At 51.2% G+C, this 13,496-nt stretch overlaps 5 protein-coding genes, 1 non-coding gene and 2 pseudogenes across 7 annotated transcripts; 4 read left to right on the top strand and 4 right to left on the bottom strand.

The window, feature by feature from the left end:
- Positions 1-689: 689 nt before the first annotated feature.
- Positions 690-2,670, top strand: LOC112342077 (probable inactive leucine-rich repeat receptor kinase XIAO). The gene is made up of 2 exons (XM_024663301.1): positions 690-2,568; positions 2,621-2,670. Exons 1-2 carry the CDS (start codon positions 690-692, stop codon positions 2,668-2,670), a joined length of 1,929 nt encoding a protein of 642 aa, XP_024519069.1.
- LOC112342086 lies at positions 2,615-5,397 on the bottom strand (annotated as a pseudogene).
- On the bottom strand, positions 5,393-7,757 carry LOC9637116 (annotated as a pseudogene).
- Positions 7,758-7,800: 43 nt separating this feature from the next.
- LOC9636391 lies at positions 7,801-8,930 on the top strand. Its single transcript, XM_024663300.1, has 2 exons — positions 7,801-7,893; positions 8,022-8,930. Exons 1-2 carry the CDS (start codon positions 7,801-7,803, stop codon positions 8,928-8,930), a joined length of 1,002 nt encoding a protein of 333 aa, XP_024519068.1.
- Positions 8,931-9,044: 114 nt separating this feature from the next.
- On the bottom strand, positions 9,045-9,205 carry LOC112342097. The gene has a single exon (XR_002990829.1). It is a non-coding gene; the product is annotated as a U1 spliceosomal RNA (small nuclear RNA).
- Positions 9,206-9,238: 33 nt separating this feature from the next.
- Positions 9,239-10,309, bottom strand: LOC9637115. Its single transcript, XM_002989469.2, has 4 exons — positions 10,064-10,309; positions 9,910-9,996; positions 9,740-9,836; positions 9,239-9,685 (listed from the first exon to the last, which is right to left on the bottom strand). The coding sequence occupies exons 1-4, from the start codon at positions 10,278-10,280 to the stop codon at positions 9,376-9,378; spliced, it is 711 nt and encodes a 236-aa protein (XP_002989515.2). The 5' UTR covers positions 10,281-10,309; the 3' UTR covers positions 9,239-9,375.
- Positions 10,310-10,326: 17 nt separating this feature from the next.
- Positions 10,327-10,996, top strand: LOC9636691 (mitochondrial import inner membrane translocase subunit TIM8). Its single transcript, XM_002989527.2, has 2 exons — positions 10,327-10,426; positions 10,645-10,996. Exons 1-2 carry the CDS (start codon positions 10,382-10,384, stop codon positions 10,825-10,827), a joined length of 228 nt encoding a protein of 75 aa, XP_002989573.2. The 5' UTR covers positions 10,327-10,381; the 3' UTR covers positions 10,828-10,996.
- A 96-nt stretch (positions 10,997-11,092) lies between these two features.
- LOC9636690 (probable glycosyltransferase At5g03795) lies at positions 11,093-13,389 on the top strand. 2 transcript variants are annotated; one of them, XM_024663252.1, is made up of 6 exons: positions 11,093-11,226; positions 11,475-11,891; positions 11,951-12,099; positions 12,163-12,511; positions 12,583-13,175; positions 13,221-13,389. In XM_024663252.1, exons 2-6 carry the CDS (start codon positions 11,529-11,531, stop codon positions 13,243-13,245), a joined length of 1,479 nt encoding a protein of 492 aa, XP_024519020.1. In that variant the 5' UTR covers positions 11,093-11,226; positions 11,475-11,528; the 3' UTR covers positions 13,246-13,389. The 2 variants fall into 2 exon arrangements, with proteins under 2 accessions (XP_024519020.1, XP_002989572.2); XM_002989526.2 differs by having other exon boundaries at positions 11,094-11,226; positions 12,583-13,389.
- Positions 13,390-13,496: the final 107 nt, after the last annotated feature.

The following is a 13,496-nucleotide window of genomic DNA, read 5'->3' as shown; positions in this document are numbered from 1 at the left end:
AGCTTTTGAAAATTGAAAGTTTTAGACTTTTGTTTGTTACTTTGTGCCTTTGTTATAAGTTATCTTCTTTTCACATTTCCCGAATATATTTTCAGTACATATGCTAATTTTATTGTATGAACGTAACAACATATAAAAATTTGACTTAGGAAGACTGAAAATTATGACTGAGTTGAAAATTGATGTAGTGCCTAAAAAATTAAAATGTATGGATGGAGGACCGGTTGGTGTCACATAGATGTTTGAAGCTCATCGGGGATCGCTGCTGAACTATGACCGCTTGATCCAAGTTGGCTGGTCCCATACTGCGATTCACTCCAGCCTGCTTGACTTGGAAAATCTAGACAAATCCCGGCTTGAAAGCACTAATACGCTCGAAAGATGAAATGATTCGTAACGAGGATAAGTTTCTTCCAGTTTTGATGTTTCAAAGCGCTTGGAAATGCAGCGCATGTTGTTTTCTAGATTCTCGTTGACTTGGTTTTCTTTGAACATCAGTCGGTCCAGTCCATCCAACTGGTGGTCATGGTCCGAATCAAAAGAAGTTCCAAGTCCAGATTCTATATTCCTGAGCGTTCATCTTTGATGATAGCTTGTGGAGTTTCCTGGTCTTTTATCGACGACTGCACTCTGGATGAATGGATTACTAGAACATGAAAGATTAAGTTGGTTTGAATAAAGTATCGGCCATGTCTCTCACGGATTTGCTGCTGGGTTTGTTTCTACTCGTCTTTCTCGCAACATCTCGGTCACAGTGCCCCACGAATCCATCCGGGATCGTCAACGACACACAGGCTCTGCTCTCTCTCGGGGACAGGCTTGGCATCAAAGTGTGGAAGGAGACCGCCAATCCAGGAGCATGGCGGGGTGTGGAGTGGAGCTCGGACAACCGAGTGGAAGCCCTCACCCTGTCCAGGTTTAATCTCTTGGGAGTTCTTCCTTCCATCTGGGACGAGCTTCCATCGCTGGCTCGCTTGGACCTCTCGCAAAACAACATCTTCTCGCTGGAGGTGGCTGGTTGCAAGAACACGCAGCTCAAGCTCCTCAACTTGAGCTCCAATTCTCTGCGAGAGGTCCCAGCAAACCTCTCCAGCCTCGAGAGCATGGAAAGCTTGGACCTCAGTGGGAACTTCTTGGGAGTGGCTAGAGTTCCAAAGCTTAGCTCCACGCTGCGATCGCTCAACCTGTCCATGAACAACTTGACTGGGAGCGTCTCCATTGGTGGTAACTTGGGACTGGAGGCACTGGAGCTCTCGCACAACGGACTCAGCGGCTCCATTCCAGAGACTTTCGGGGAGATGTCGAACTTGATGCGCCTGGACATATCGTATAACAAGTTTAGCGGAGATCTACCCGATATCTGGAGCAAGAACTTGGAGCTCAGGTACTTGGATATCTCCAGCAATTCGCTCCAGGGTGGTTTGCCACCGAGCTTGCGAAGGCTACGCAAACTCTCGGTTTTAAGCGCTGGAAACAACTTTCTCTCCGGGCCACTGGAGCTGGAAGATGGCGACTTTGCGAGCATCGAGACTTTGCACCTCTTGCGAAACTTGTTTAACGGGACGGTACCAGCGAGGGTGGGAAGCTTGACGAACTTGAGGCTGCTGGTTCTCACGAGAAATCGTTTCAGTGGCTCTATACCTCCGGAGCTTGGAAACTGCTCAAACATCAGAGAGATATGGCTCAACAACAATGACTTGACTGGAACCATCCCAGGCGAGCTCTCGAAGCTCTCGCATCTCCAGCAGCTAACTCTTGACGGCAACGACATCGGTGGGGAGCTCCCTTCCGGACTCTCCAACTGCACGGAGCTCGTCACCCTCTATCTGGAACAGAACAAATTCTCTGGAAATCTCCCTGACAGCTTTGGAAATTTGAGCCGCCTGCTCCTCCTGTCGCTTTCCGGCAACAATCTTATCGGTTCAATCCCAGCCTCCTACGGCAAGATGAGCTCACTGATCGGCCTCGACGTTGGATCGAACGACCTCTCTGGAGAAGTCCCAGCCATGCTCCAAAATGTCTTGACATTGCAGTTCCTCTTCCTCTCGGACAACAGCTTCAGCGGCTCCATCCCGGACTGGCTTCCCCGGCTCAGGAACTTACGAGCCATGGACTTCTCGCTTAACAGGTTCTCAGGCGAGATACCGGCAAGCATCGGCCGACTGTTTGCCAACGTCCAGCTCTACAACATGACCACCACCACCCCGCTGGTTCACGCGCAAAGCCTCATCTACGCTGGCTTCGCCTTCCCGACAACCATGGACTTCTCCTCCAACCAGCTGAGTGGAAGCATTCCGGCGGCCATCGGCGACCTCTACAATCTCCAGGTGCTGGACCTGAGCCACAACCGGTTAACCGGTCCCATTCCCGAGTCCCTGGGAAACGCAAGGAATCTCTCCAGGGTGGCGCTCGCGAGCAATCGTCTGAATGGCTCCATACCATCGTCCGTGGCAGACCTCTCGTTTCTCACCACCTTCGACGTCTCCAACAACAGCCTGGTGGGACGGATACCTGACAGCCCGCAACTCTCGTCCATGGACGCGGCTCTCTTCGCTGGGAACCAGCTCTGTGACTTGCCACTGATCAACACCTGTTCGAGCACTGCTACGCGGCCGCATAGGCCTAGAAGAGACGGGCAAGGTGGTAGCGAACAGGACCAAGGAGGCGTGACAACACTTGTCAGCGTCGCCATCTTCGTGGCAGCCTTCTTCTACGCGTTCTTCTGGACTTTCCTGTGTACTTTGCGGCAACCCACAAAGCTGGTTCCCAGCTCGGTGGATGCTGGCAGCTCGTCCACCATGTTCCTGCCGTCCTTTCTAGCTTCCAGTTCGTAATCCATCACCATCGAGCGTGTGACCGCTTGATGAAGATCAATCTGAATCCTTAAACTCTTCCTATCCGCTTTCAAGGCCGCCTCCTGTATAGTCTTGAGCTTATCATGATACTCCCACAGCCCCGCGCTCTGGTAGATGCTCGCCATCAGAACGTACGCAGCCGAGTCTTTCTCGTCGATCTTCGTCAGTGCCTCGAACGCAATCCTCCCCACTTCCACGTTCTTCCACTTACGGCAGGCCCCGAGGACGCTCCTCCAAACCACAGCATCCGCTCTCAAAGGCATGCTCTCGAGGACTTTCACGGCCTCTTCCAGTCGGTTTGCACGCCCGAAGAGATCCACCAAGCTGCTGTAGTGATGAATCCCGCAAACAATGCCAGAGTCCGGGTCCATTGCCTGGAAAAACTCCCTGCCTCGTTCAACCAGGCCGCCGTGGCTGCAAGCAGTGATGACCGAGACAAACGTGATCGCGTTTGCTCGCACGCCATCTTCTCGCATCTCGCGAAAGGCTTCGAAAACGCGCGACGTGTCACCCTGTTGGCCGAATCCTGTGATCATTGCATTCCAGGCGACGATATCTCGGACTGCCAGAGATCCAAATAAGTGCTCGGCCGCACTCATAAATCCGCACTTCCCGTAGAAGTTTACCATGCACGTCCCCACAACTTGGTCGTCTTCCAGCCCACGCCTGTAAAGCTCAGCCTGGATTTTCCTTCCAGCTTCACTGGACCCAACGTCCCCACAGGCTGTAAGTCCCGCTACAAGAGTCCGAGAGTTTGGAGCACAGTCCATGCTCTCCAAGAGTTCCAGCCCGAGCTCGCTCTCACCGTTGTCTACATATCCCTGGATCAAGCTCGTCCAAACGACAACGTCCCGGCTAGGCATGCGTTTGAAAACTGCTCGAGCTTTCACCATATCTCCACACTTGGCATACATGTCCACCAAGCTGCTCCCGACAAATCTGTGCTCACAGCATCCAAACTTCGTGGCGAGAGAATGAATCTCCATCCCCTTTTCTAGGCTCTGGATTCGCAGTAGCTTTCCATAACAGGTTGTTCGGACGCTGAAAGATGGACGCAGGCCATGAGCGCAGCAATAAACGTTCTCTCGTCCAGATCGTTCTCCCGAGCCATGATGAAGAATAGCTCCAAGGCCAGCTTGCTGTCTCCACTTCCAACAGATCCCTGGATCATTGCGTTCCACGAAACCACGTCTCGGCCAGCCATGCCATCGAAGACCTTGCGAGCTTCCTCTAGCTTCCCACACTTCGCGTACATATCGATCAGTGTGTTCCCCACGAATACGTCCGCACAGCACCTGTTGTTTGAAGCTTCACCCTGGATAGCCACCCCAGTTTCCAAGCTCTTTCTCTTCACGAGTTTCCCGTCGACATTCACCGCTTCTTCTCGCATTGCCGAGCTCGCACAGGCGGCAAGCGCAGCAACATACGTTCGAGAGTTTGGACAGCACCCGGATAGCTTCATATCTTCGAAGAACACGAGAGCCAGCTCGCTTTCCCCGTTGTCCACAAAGCCTTGCATCAAGCTCGTCCAGAGCACGACATCACGACGAGGCATGCTCTCGAAAACCATCCGCGCGTCGGCCATGCTCCCACACTTCGAGTACATGTCCACGAGGCTACTCCCCACGAAAATATCTCCACAGCAGTGGCTTTCCATAGCTCCAGCGTGAACAGCGAGCCCCTTCTCCAGGCACCTCGTCTTCACCATCTTTCCATCTTCTTGAGTGGCCTCCTCTTTCACTGCTAGATTCGCACAGGCCTTGGCAGCAGCAACGAAAGTCCGAGAGTTTGGCGAGCAGTCCATCTTCCCAAAGAACTCGAGAGCGACCTCGCTTTCTCCATTCTCTACGTAGCCCAGTATCAAAGCGTTCCAGGAGACCGCGTCTCGCCGTGGCATCTCATCGAAGACCGATCGAGCATCGAGCATGCTGCCGCACTTGGAGTACATATCGATCAGCGAGCTCGAGAGGAAAGCGTCTTCGCTGCAAGATGGTCCCATCTGCTTGGCTTGAGAATGGATGCCTCTGCCAGTCTCGAGACTAGCCTCTTTGACGAGCTTCCCATCGACCAAAACAGCGTCTTCCTTCGCCGCGAGGCTGCTACAAGCCTTGGACGCGGCCATGAAGCTCCTGGAGTTTGGCTTGCAGCCCGACCGCCTGGCTTGCATCCTCTCGAAGAGATCCAGAGCCACATCGCTCTCGCCATTGGAGACGTAGCCCAGCATCAAAACGTTCCAGGACATCACGTTTGGGTGAAGAATGCTGTCGAACACGCGGCGGGAATCCTCCATGCTGCCACATTTCGCGTACATGTCCACCAGCGCATTGACGACATGGATCCCCAGCTGCCTGCTCTCCGCCGCCTGGGCGTGGATCGCCTTGCCCTTGCGCAGATCCCTTATGCTGCCACATACCTTCAGCGCCGACACCAGCGCGGCCGCCTGCTGATCGGGCGCCCGCGGCGGCGCTGCCGAAGCTGGTGCGGCGCATCGAATCGCTGCCGTCGCCAAGCCGCGGAACAAGCAAACTCTTCCCATCCATCGCAAGAACCCTAGATATTTGCTAGCATCGAATGACCATGAAGAACAATATGGAGCGAGTATTAAGAAGCTACTTGATTTTCTTCTGTGCCTCAAAGGACAGGCTTTCGATCCCTTTGAGGGTGGCCTCATAGCTCCGTATCGTGGATGCGTGGCGATTCGAGGATGGTCTCTTCATCTCCGAGGTCGTGGGAAGCTTGAGTTGTAGCTTGCTTGTTTGGAGTGGGTTTTGAACCCCTCCCGGCTTGTAAACTTGGGCCTTGCTAAATGGCGACGCCAAAAGCCTCTGCTTGGAAGATGTCGTGAGCGATTGCTTGGACAGCTCGCCGGTTGCATCAGCCTGAGAAACGATGTATTTAGAAAAAAAAAATGACAATGACAATGGTAATCACTTACGCTGTCTTTGGTGCACAAGTCGTGAATTCGCCTCTTTGGCGGCTCCGGAGAGGTTAAGTTCCGGGACTTTGCAGCGTCTTGTTGGCCGGCTCCGGCTGCTAGCTTTGTTTAGTCAGCAAAATCCAGTTTTTGTAGAAAAAGGAAGAATTACCTGCTGGCTTCTCAGCTTTGTTCACCAAGGCAGTTGCCTGGAATGGAGGGATTTAAGTTTACGAGAAAAGGAGCAAGATGAAAGATCAATGCATGCTTACTGGTAAACTTACTGGAGATTGCTGCTGTGCAGTGGCGAGCTGCCTCTTCAAAATGGTCCAGTCGAACATACAATCGTATTGATATCCTAGTATCAAAGATTGCCTTGTAATCAGAATTTATGAGCACAGAGAGCTTAGATACCCTCTCGGATGAAGAGATCATGAAACAGGCGCTTCAGGTAATTGTAGTCTGGCTTTTCCTCGAAGCGAAGAGCCCGGCAATAGTGTAGAAACGTTATAAATTCCGTTGGACATGACTTGCACAAAACCTGCAAACTATGGTTTTTTGTCATTCATGTGAACTCGTGCACCAAATGACAAACCTCAATGGGAGTTGAGATCTTCTTTGAGCTGATCCTATCGTACTTCTGCTTCTTGTTTCCTGCTTTCAGGCCTTGCCAAGGAAGACTGTTATAGCGCACAAACAAATGCATAAGTTCCAGAAACTGCGTAAGAGGCTATGATCACCTTCCCCTCAAGAAGTAGAGTAGAACGTAACCAAGAGACTCAAGGTCATCCCTCCGGCTTTGCTCTGAGGAAGAACCCGAGTTACAAAGCTGTGCTGAGGAACTGAACGTACCAATGCCAATATGAGTGTTGATACTGGCATATCTTGCAGTCCCTGTCAAGCTTTTGTCCTCCCTATATCGTCACCACCATGTATCGATCAACAAACATCGAGCTAGATGAATGAAAACGGGAGAAAAACGTACTTGCTAACCTGTATGAGATATGTTGGTGAGTGTTTGGATCCCGATACTTCTTGGCGAGCCCAAAATCGATGATGAAAACCTGCAAGCAGCGTGGGAAGTCACCAAAACTTGCTTAAAGCGAAAAACTCAAGGCCTCACCTGGTTTGCTCGCTTGCCTCGGCCCATTAAAAAGTTATCAGGCTTCACGTCACGGTGAAGAAAGCTTTTGGAATGGACGAACTCCAGCCTCGAGATCTACACAAAAGTAGAAAGCCTTAGCAAAGATGAAAACACAAAAATGCGGCCTCGTTACCATTTGGTCCGCTAGCATTAGAACCGTCTTGAGCGAAAACCTCCGGTTGCAGAAGTTGAAAAGATCTTCCAAGCTAGGGCCAAGAAAATCAAGCACCAGCACATTGTAGTCACCCTCAACCCCATACCATCTCAAACTGGGAATGCCAGCTGACAGAAAAAAGATCCGACTCCTTTAAGGTGACTTTTAAAGAACGATGGCTTCTGATTATCACGTACTTCCTCCTTGGAGACTCTTGTAAATTTTGGATTCGTATTGAAGCTGTGGATTCCTTGTTTTTGCATTTTCCTGAAGAGCAAGAGAACTTACAATGAGCACTCCTCCCGGAGACCTTGAACAGCAAAAAGCTTACCAATTTGACACCCACTTCTTCATGAGTTTGTACATGCGTTCCTTGGAGAAGAAAAAAAAGAAAGAAAGAAAAAAGTTTCGAAGCTTCATCCACGCAAGCTGAGCCACTTACCCAAATAAATCTCCCCAAACGAGCCACTGCCAAGCTTCCGACCAAGCTTGTACTTGTTTGCGACTATTTCCATTGCAAAAACAAGCTAAATCGCCGCCACAGCTTCTCCTCAAGCGCATCCATCGCCAGAGATGGCTCTCGTCCATCTTTTCTTGTAGCTCAGAGGAGGAACCGCCATAACCATACCTCCTGGATCGATTCCCCTTGCTCCAAAACACCAGAAAGTCTCTCCCGCCACCATCACATTCTGTGTAACCCTAGAAAATGGGCGAGCGCTGCCACAATGGAACCATGGTCATTCCTGGCCTCCCGAGAGGAGGACGACACCCCGCTGGCGCGAATGGGACCGTCGATATCCTGCATTGGGCGGCCACGATGCGCCATGTTTGAAATCTTAGCAACTACCCGGGAAGCTCCCTAGGGCTTGCGTCATAGAAGGGTTTTTACAGCTCCAAGCATATTCCTTGAATTGCTGACACGTGGTTTCTTCGTTTTGCCGTACCCCATTTTAGGGTTCCTGGGGCAAGGAGAGAGCGATGGATTCGACAGCAGTGCACAGGATTGCAGGGTTTCTGTCTCTCGGCCGCGGGAATGGGTCGCACCCAGCAGCAGTGGGGCGCCAATCGTTGCTAGGGCGCGGAAGATCGTGCCTCGCAGCTTGCCGCAACGCACGGTTCGCGGATCAAAGCCATGTCGTGTTCTACGCGCGGCCGAGGAAGCAGCGGCGCTCGGCGACCTCCAGCCCGCGCGGCTCCGCCGGTAAGTTTGAGATGGCAACAGTGGACGACGAGTCCGTCCAGGAGGTGATCCGGCAGCTCGAGGAGCTCCAGCTCAAGGCCAAGGCTAAGAAGAAAGAGCTCAAATGCAAGAAGGAAAAGGAGAAGAAGCAGTCAGCGATGGCGGCGGGGCCGGCGATGAAGAAGAGGAAGAAGGAATCGTCGTCTTCGAGCTCGGAGTCTTCGGATTCGTCAGGTGGCGAGTGCGGTAGCAGCCGATTCGACATGAGCTTGCTCCGGGAGGAGCTGCGAGCAGCGGCCTCTCCAAGATCCATCATCGATGCTGTGGCCAGCGAAGCCGCTCTGGAACAAGTGAATGGGGGGAAATGCGTTCTAGCGCCGCCGGTTTGTGCGAGAGTGGAGGTTTGCACGGGTGGGAAGTGTCGAAAGGCCGGCTCTCAGCAAGTTTTAGCCGCGTTCCAAGCAAAGATCTCTTCTTCTTCCTCGCCTTCACTGTCTTCGGCAACTTCGTGTAAGTGTATGGGGATGTGTGGACAAGGTCCCAATGTCCGGATCCAAGGAGCTGGCGATGGAGCCCCTTTGGCTTTCAATCACGTCGGTGTGAAAGACGTCGATCCCTTGCTCCAGCAGGCTGGATTCCCAGCCGTGGTAGCAGTAACGAGGATGCAAAGCGCTCGCTACTAAGGTATTTGTTACTATGTCACGAACTTATCTGATAATATATTTGTTTTCTATACGAAATAGTTACACGAACGTAACTATAGTTTTAATTCAATCAACTTAGTGCTTTAATATTTGGAGAGGGCCGCGCGTACGCGAGCCCTCAACTTCCACAAATTACGACGTCCACTCCTCCACTTTGGGAAGATGGTAGGCTGGCCAAGCCGAAGTGCAATGGGAAAGCCAAACCTAGGCCATTGGCCTTCATGATCACCAATAGACCCCGTCCAGGTAAGTATGGGACTCTTCCCCAGGCCCTAGGTTATATACTGTTTTAGTGGCCTCATTCCACGCTCCGGCATGTGGGATAGGTTTAATTCCACGTGGCAGCCCAATCCAGAGCCCTAACTTGACAGTTGTGACTGTTTAGGGCTTGTTTTGACTTGGAATTTCATGAGATCTTTCTCGCTTAGTCCATTGTTGTTTGCATTGTTCCCTCGTCGTTCTCTTGTTGCGCGACCGACGCGTTCGTCGTTGGTTGCGTTGTTCCTTCTTGGTTTTCTTGAGCGAGAGGAGTGCCTGCTGTTGGTTGGGTTGATTCCTCCTCTTTGTTTTCTTGCGCCACCGCGTCGCCCAGTTTCTCGGTCTCGGCCCGCCTCTTCTTCATGAGCTCCAGGAACTTTTCCTTCTCCTCTGGAGTGGAATACTCGAGCGAGCAGTCGCCCACTCCCCACTCGGCTTGGCGCTCGCAGTACTTGTCTTCAATCTCTTGCTTGCGCCTGGAAAGGTTTTCCGAAGTTCGCAAAGACGTATGAACTAAGAAGAGGACTTACTTGGCAGCGTTGTCCTTCGATCGCTTGAGCAGCTCCTTGATCAGCGGGGAATTCTTCATGTTTGAGTCGAATTCTTCGTACTTCTTTCTCTGTTTCTCTGGCGATGGAAGGGAGAAAACAAGAGAAAGAGAAACAAGAATCAAGGGGGAGATAAGAGCAAAATGTAAGACCTGAATTCTCTTTGAGCGAATCTGGGACCGAAATTTGGGGGAGCTGGAAGTCCCAGCCGCGATATCCAGAGAGGATTCCAGCTTGTGCTGCAATTATTTCGCGATGAGCAAGCAAGATCCTTAGGAGAATGCGAAGAATTGTAAGAAAACGCACCTAAATCCGGGCAAGAAGCGCTCACTGCGAGCACCGAGAGAGGAACCATGGCGAGCTTCGCCATCGCCATCGGCAAACCGGAGCGCCTTGCGGAGGCGGATTCAGCACTGCAGATCGTTGCCGCAGGGGCATTTCTCCTGGCGCTGTCGGAAACCTGGATGGAGGGCCTGGAGAAATCGATTGTGATGAGCTTGGCGCCTCCAAGCAGGAGCGACATGGCCTCTCGAGGAATGAAATAATATTCCTGGGGACATTAGGGTTTATAGGGTTTTAGGGTATTTGGTTCCTCTCCTTCGTCGATTCGCCTTGCGCCTAGCGATGGAGGAGCACTCGATGTCTCCCGAGCTCCAAAACTTCCTCGAGGTACGTATCGCGCAGCGCATTGCATTTTTTCGTGGCATCGATTGATCTTCGCGCAAGGGTTTTGATAGTTTTTCATTTGGTCGAGAGCCTTGCTTAGCTGCGACTCCAAAGATTTCTTTTCTCTTAATCTTTTCTCTGCCTGTTCCATTGCTTGGCACACACTGGTTTCTTTAGTCCTTGAGTTTTGATTCTATGAAATTTTTTTTCTTCTTTCCCAGCAAGAGAAGCAGAAGGCGATGGTGAACGAGCTCGTGGGGAAGCTCACCGATGTGTGCTGGGAGAAATGCATCACTGGAACTCCATCCGGGAAGTTTAGTTCCAGCGAAACCAATTGTCTCACCAATTGCGCCCAGAGGTTCATGGAGGCAAGCGTTCTCATACTGCGCAAGATGCAGCGTTGATTCATCCATTCGTCCCGATCGATCATCTTCAAGAAGAAAGAAAGAGAGAGAGAGAGAGAAAAAAAAATTGAGAGGGGAAGCACCAAATCACGGGGAGAATTTTGTATCATTCGAGTCTTTGACATTTTGAGTTTGAAAGTTTGAGCTCTTTTGCTTGCGTTGGAGTTAACTGAGATCCATAGCTTGCTGTGCAAATCAAAGCAGTGGTCGCGGGTTCGACCCCTGGGTGACTCGTGTTATTGCCAAGATAGACATCCACGAGAGCGAGAGAGCTCATTACCTAGGTCTCACGGGATTATTGTTTTGCGTCCCATGGCAGGAGCATTGAGGAGGAGGAGGAAGGCGAGGAGGTGGCGCCCAGCATTCTAGGCGTCGATCTCAGATCTGCTGGATCCTCGTGTAAGTTCTCTCATTCGATCGATCGTCCAAATGCTGTGTCGTGACTGATTTCGAGCGAATCTCAAGATATTTCGATGACCAAAATCTCTTCCTGCTTTGCATTTTCTCTCTACCTTCCCCGAGTTAGATTCAGCGCTAGAGAATGCTTCAGAAGTAACGAATCTATCTGGTTTTTGTTGCGAAATCCATGTATCTGTGTTGATCATCTTAGATTTTTTCCAGTAACGAATCTATCTCGCTTTTGTCAGGTAAATTAATCTTTGATGGATACAAAGTTCCAAGCCAAAGGCTGATACATAGCAATGAGAGCACTGACGAGCAGTGCCTTCTGCAACGTTCGCTCCGCCATTGTGATTGCGCTGCTCCTCGTCTCCGTCTTCGTCGTCCTCGATTCGTACACATGGAGACTTTTATCAGTTCCCTGGGCTTACTCTAAGTTCGCTAGCTCGCTCACGGGCGTCAATGATTCCAGGCACCACGCGAGGATTGTAAGCCCCGAGGAGGCAGAGGCGGCCATTGCCGCGGCGACCAAGGAATGGCAGAGAACTTTAGCGAAAGAGCCATCACCACCTGACGTTGAAGAAGAGAACAAAGTTCTTCCTGAGACTAAAAACTCTCGACCAGCGCCGGCTAGCTACTCTCCGGTGCGACGAGAAGCTCCAAAGGTATGCTTTTGCTTTTCGTTTTGAAGTTGAATTGTTAAGTGCTGTATTGTGATTTGTAGAAACCAGATGCGGAGCTTACTAGTTTGCAAAAGCTTGAAGCCGGCATGAGCCATGCTCGAGCCGCAATAAGAAACGCAGTGATCCACGGACTTCAAGAAAAGGACGATCTTTCGCCTGATGTATACCTCAACGCTACGATTTTCCAACAGTGAGAACAAAACAGAAAAAAAAATGCAATTTTGTGCTCGGTTTCAAACTCTGGATTTTGCAGAAGCTATAGAGAAATGGAGAAACGTCTGAAGGTGTTTGCGTACCCGGAAGGAGAAGAACCCCTGGTGCACAACGGGCCGTGTAAGGAGATCTATGCCATCGAAGGGCGATTCATTCAAGAGCTTCAAGGGAAGAACAGCTACCTGACCTCCGATCCTGAGAAGGCGCACTTGTTTTTTCTCCCCTTCAGCGTGGCCATGATGGTGACTTATCTTTACACGCCCGGATCGCACGACATGGGACCACTGGGGCGTTTTACAAGGGACTACATCGACGTGATAAGCCACAGATACTCTTCCTGGAATCGAAGCAGGGGTGCCGATCATTTTATGGTTTCCTGCCACGACTGGGTAAGCTTTCATCGTCCAAAGATACGTGTTTCTTGTTCTTTTCACGGTCTCTTTCTCTTATCTTCTTTCAGGGACCTCATATCTCCAGAGCACATCCGGACTTGATGGCGAACTCGATCCGTGTGCTGTGCAACGCAAACACGTCCGAAGGCTACGTGCCGAGCAAGGACGCAAGCCTTCCGGAAATCCACCTCGTCGGCGGCCAAGTTCCAAGCGTGCTTGGGGGGCCACCGCCGGAGGAGCGCAGGTACTTGGCATTTTTCGCTGGTGGCGACCACGGCCCCGTCAGGCCAGTTCTCTTCAAGTACTGGAAGGAGAAGGACGAGGACGTCCGGGTTTTTGAGAAGCTGCCATCTCGAGACGCATACCTCGACTACATGAGCCACAGCAAGTACTGCCTGTGTCCGGGGGGCTACGAGGTGAACAGTCCTCGCATTGTCGAGGCCATTTACAACGACTGTGTTCCGGTGGTGATAGCGGACGACTTCGTTCTTCCGTTCAGCGATGTCTTGGACTGGGACGCCTTCTCCGTCAAGGTGCTGGAGAGGGACATACCGCGGCTCAAGACGATCCTCCAGGCGATTCCCACGGCCAGGTATCTTGAAATGCAGGCGAGAGCTTCCAAAGTCAGGAGGCATTTTCGGTTCAACCAGCCTCCTGAGAGGTACGATGTTTTCAACATGATACTTCATTCGGTGTGGCTGCGCAGGCTAAACATGATAATTCACGAGTGAAGGGTGTGAACAAAATTGTTTAGGGAGGGAGGTATGTGTGATGGGATTCTTTGTAGTCGTCTTGCTCTGTGTTTTTTGTTCTTGGTTTTGGGCTGTTTGTACACTAAAGGGTGTTTATAAGTTTAATCAGATGAGTTTACGCAAGGATGGTTGGTTCTCTCCGACACGCAGAAAATCTGAAAATCTGGTGGTCGTTCTATCGCTTTCATGGTCTCGCTTTTTACCGGCAAGGCTTGCGTAGATCTGTGTGA

This window comes from Selaginella moellendorffii, unplaced genomic scaffold (assembly GCF_000143415.4).
Source record: "Selaginella moellendorffii unplaced genomic scaffold, v1.0 SELMOscaffold_98, whole genome shotgun sequence".
In the NCBI taxonomy this organism is placed as follows: domain Eukaryota; kingdom Viridiplantae; phylum Streptophyta; class Lycopodiopsida; order Selaginellales; family Selaginellaceae; genus Selaginella; species Selaginella moellendorffii.
Note: the sequence above shows the minus strand (reverse complement) of the source record. Positions and strands in the feature narration are given on the sequence as shown.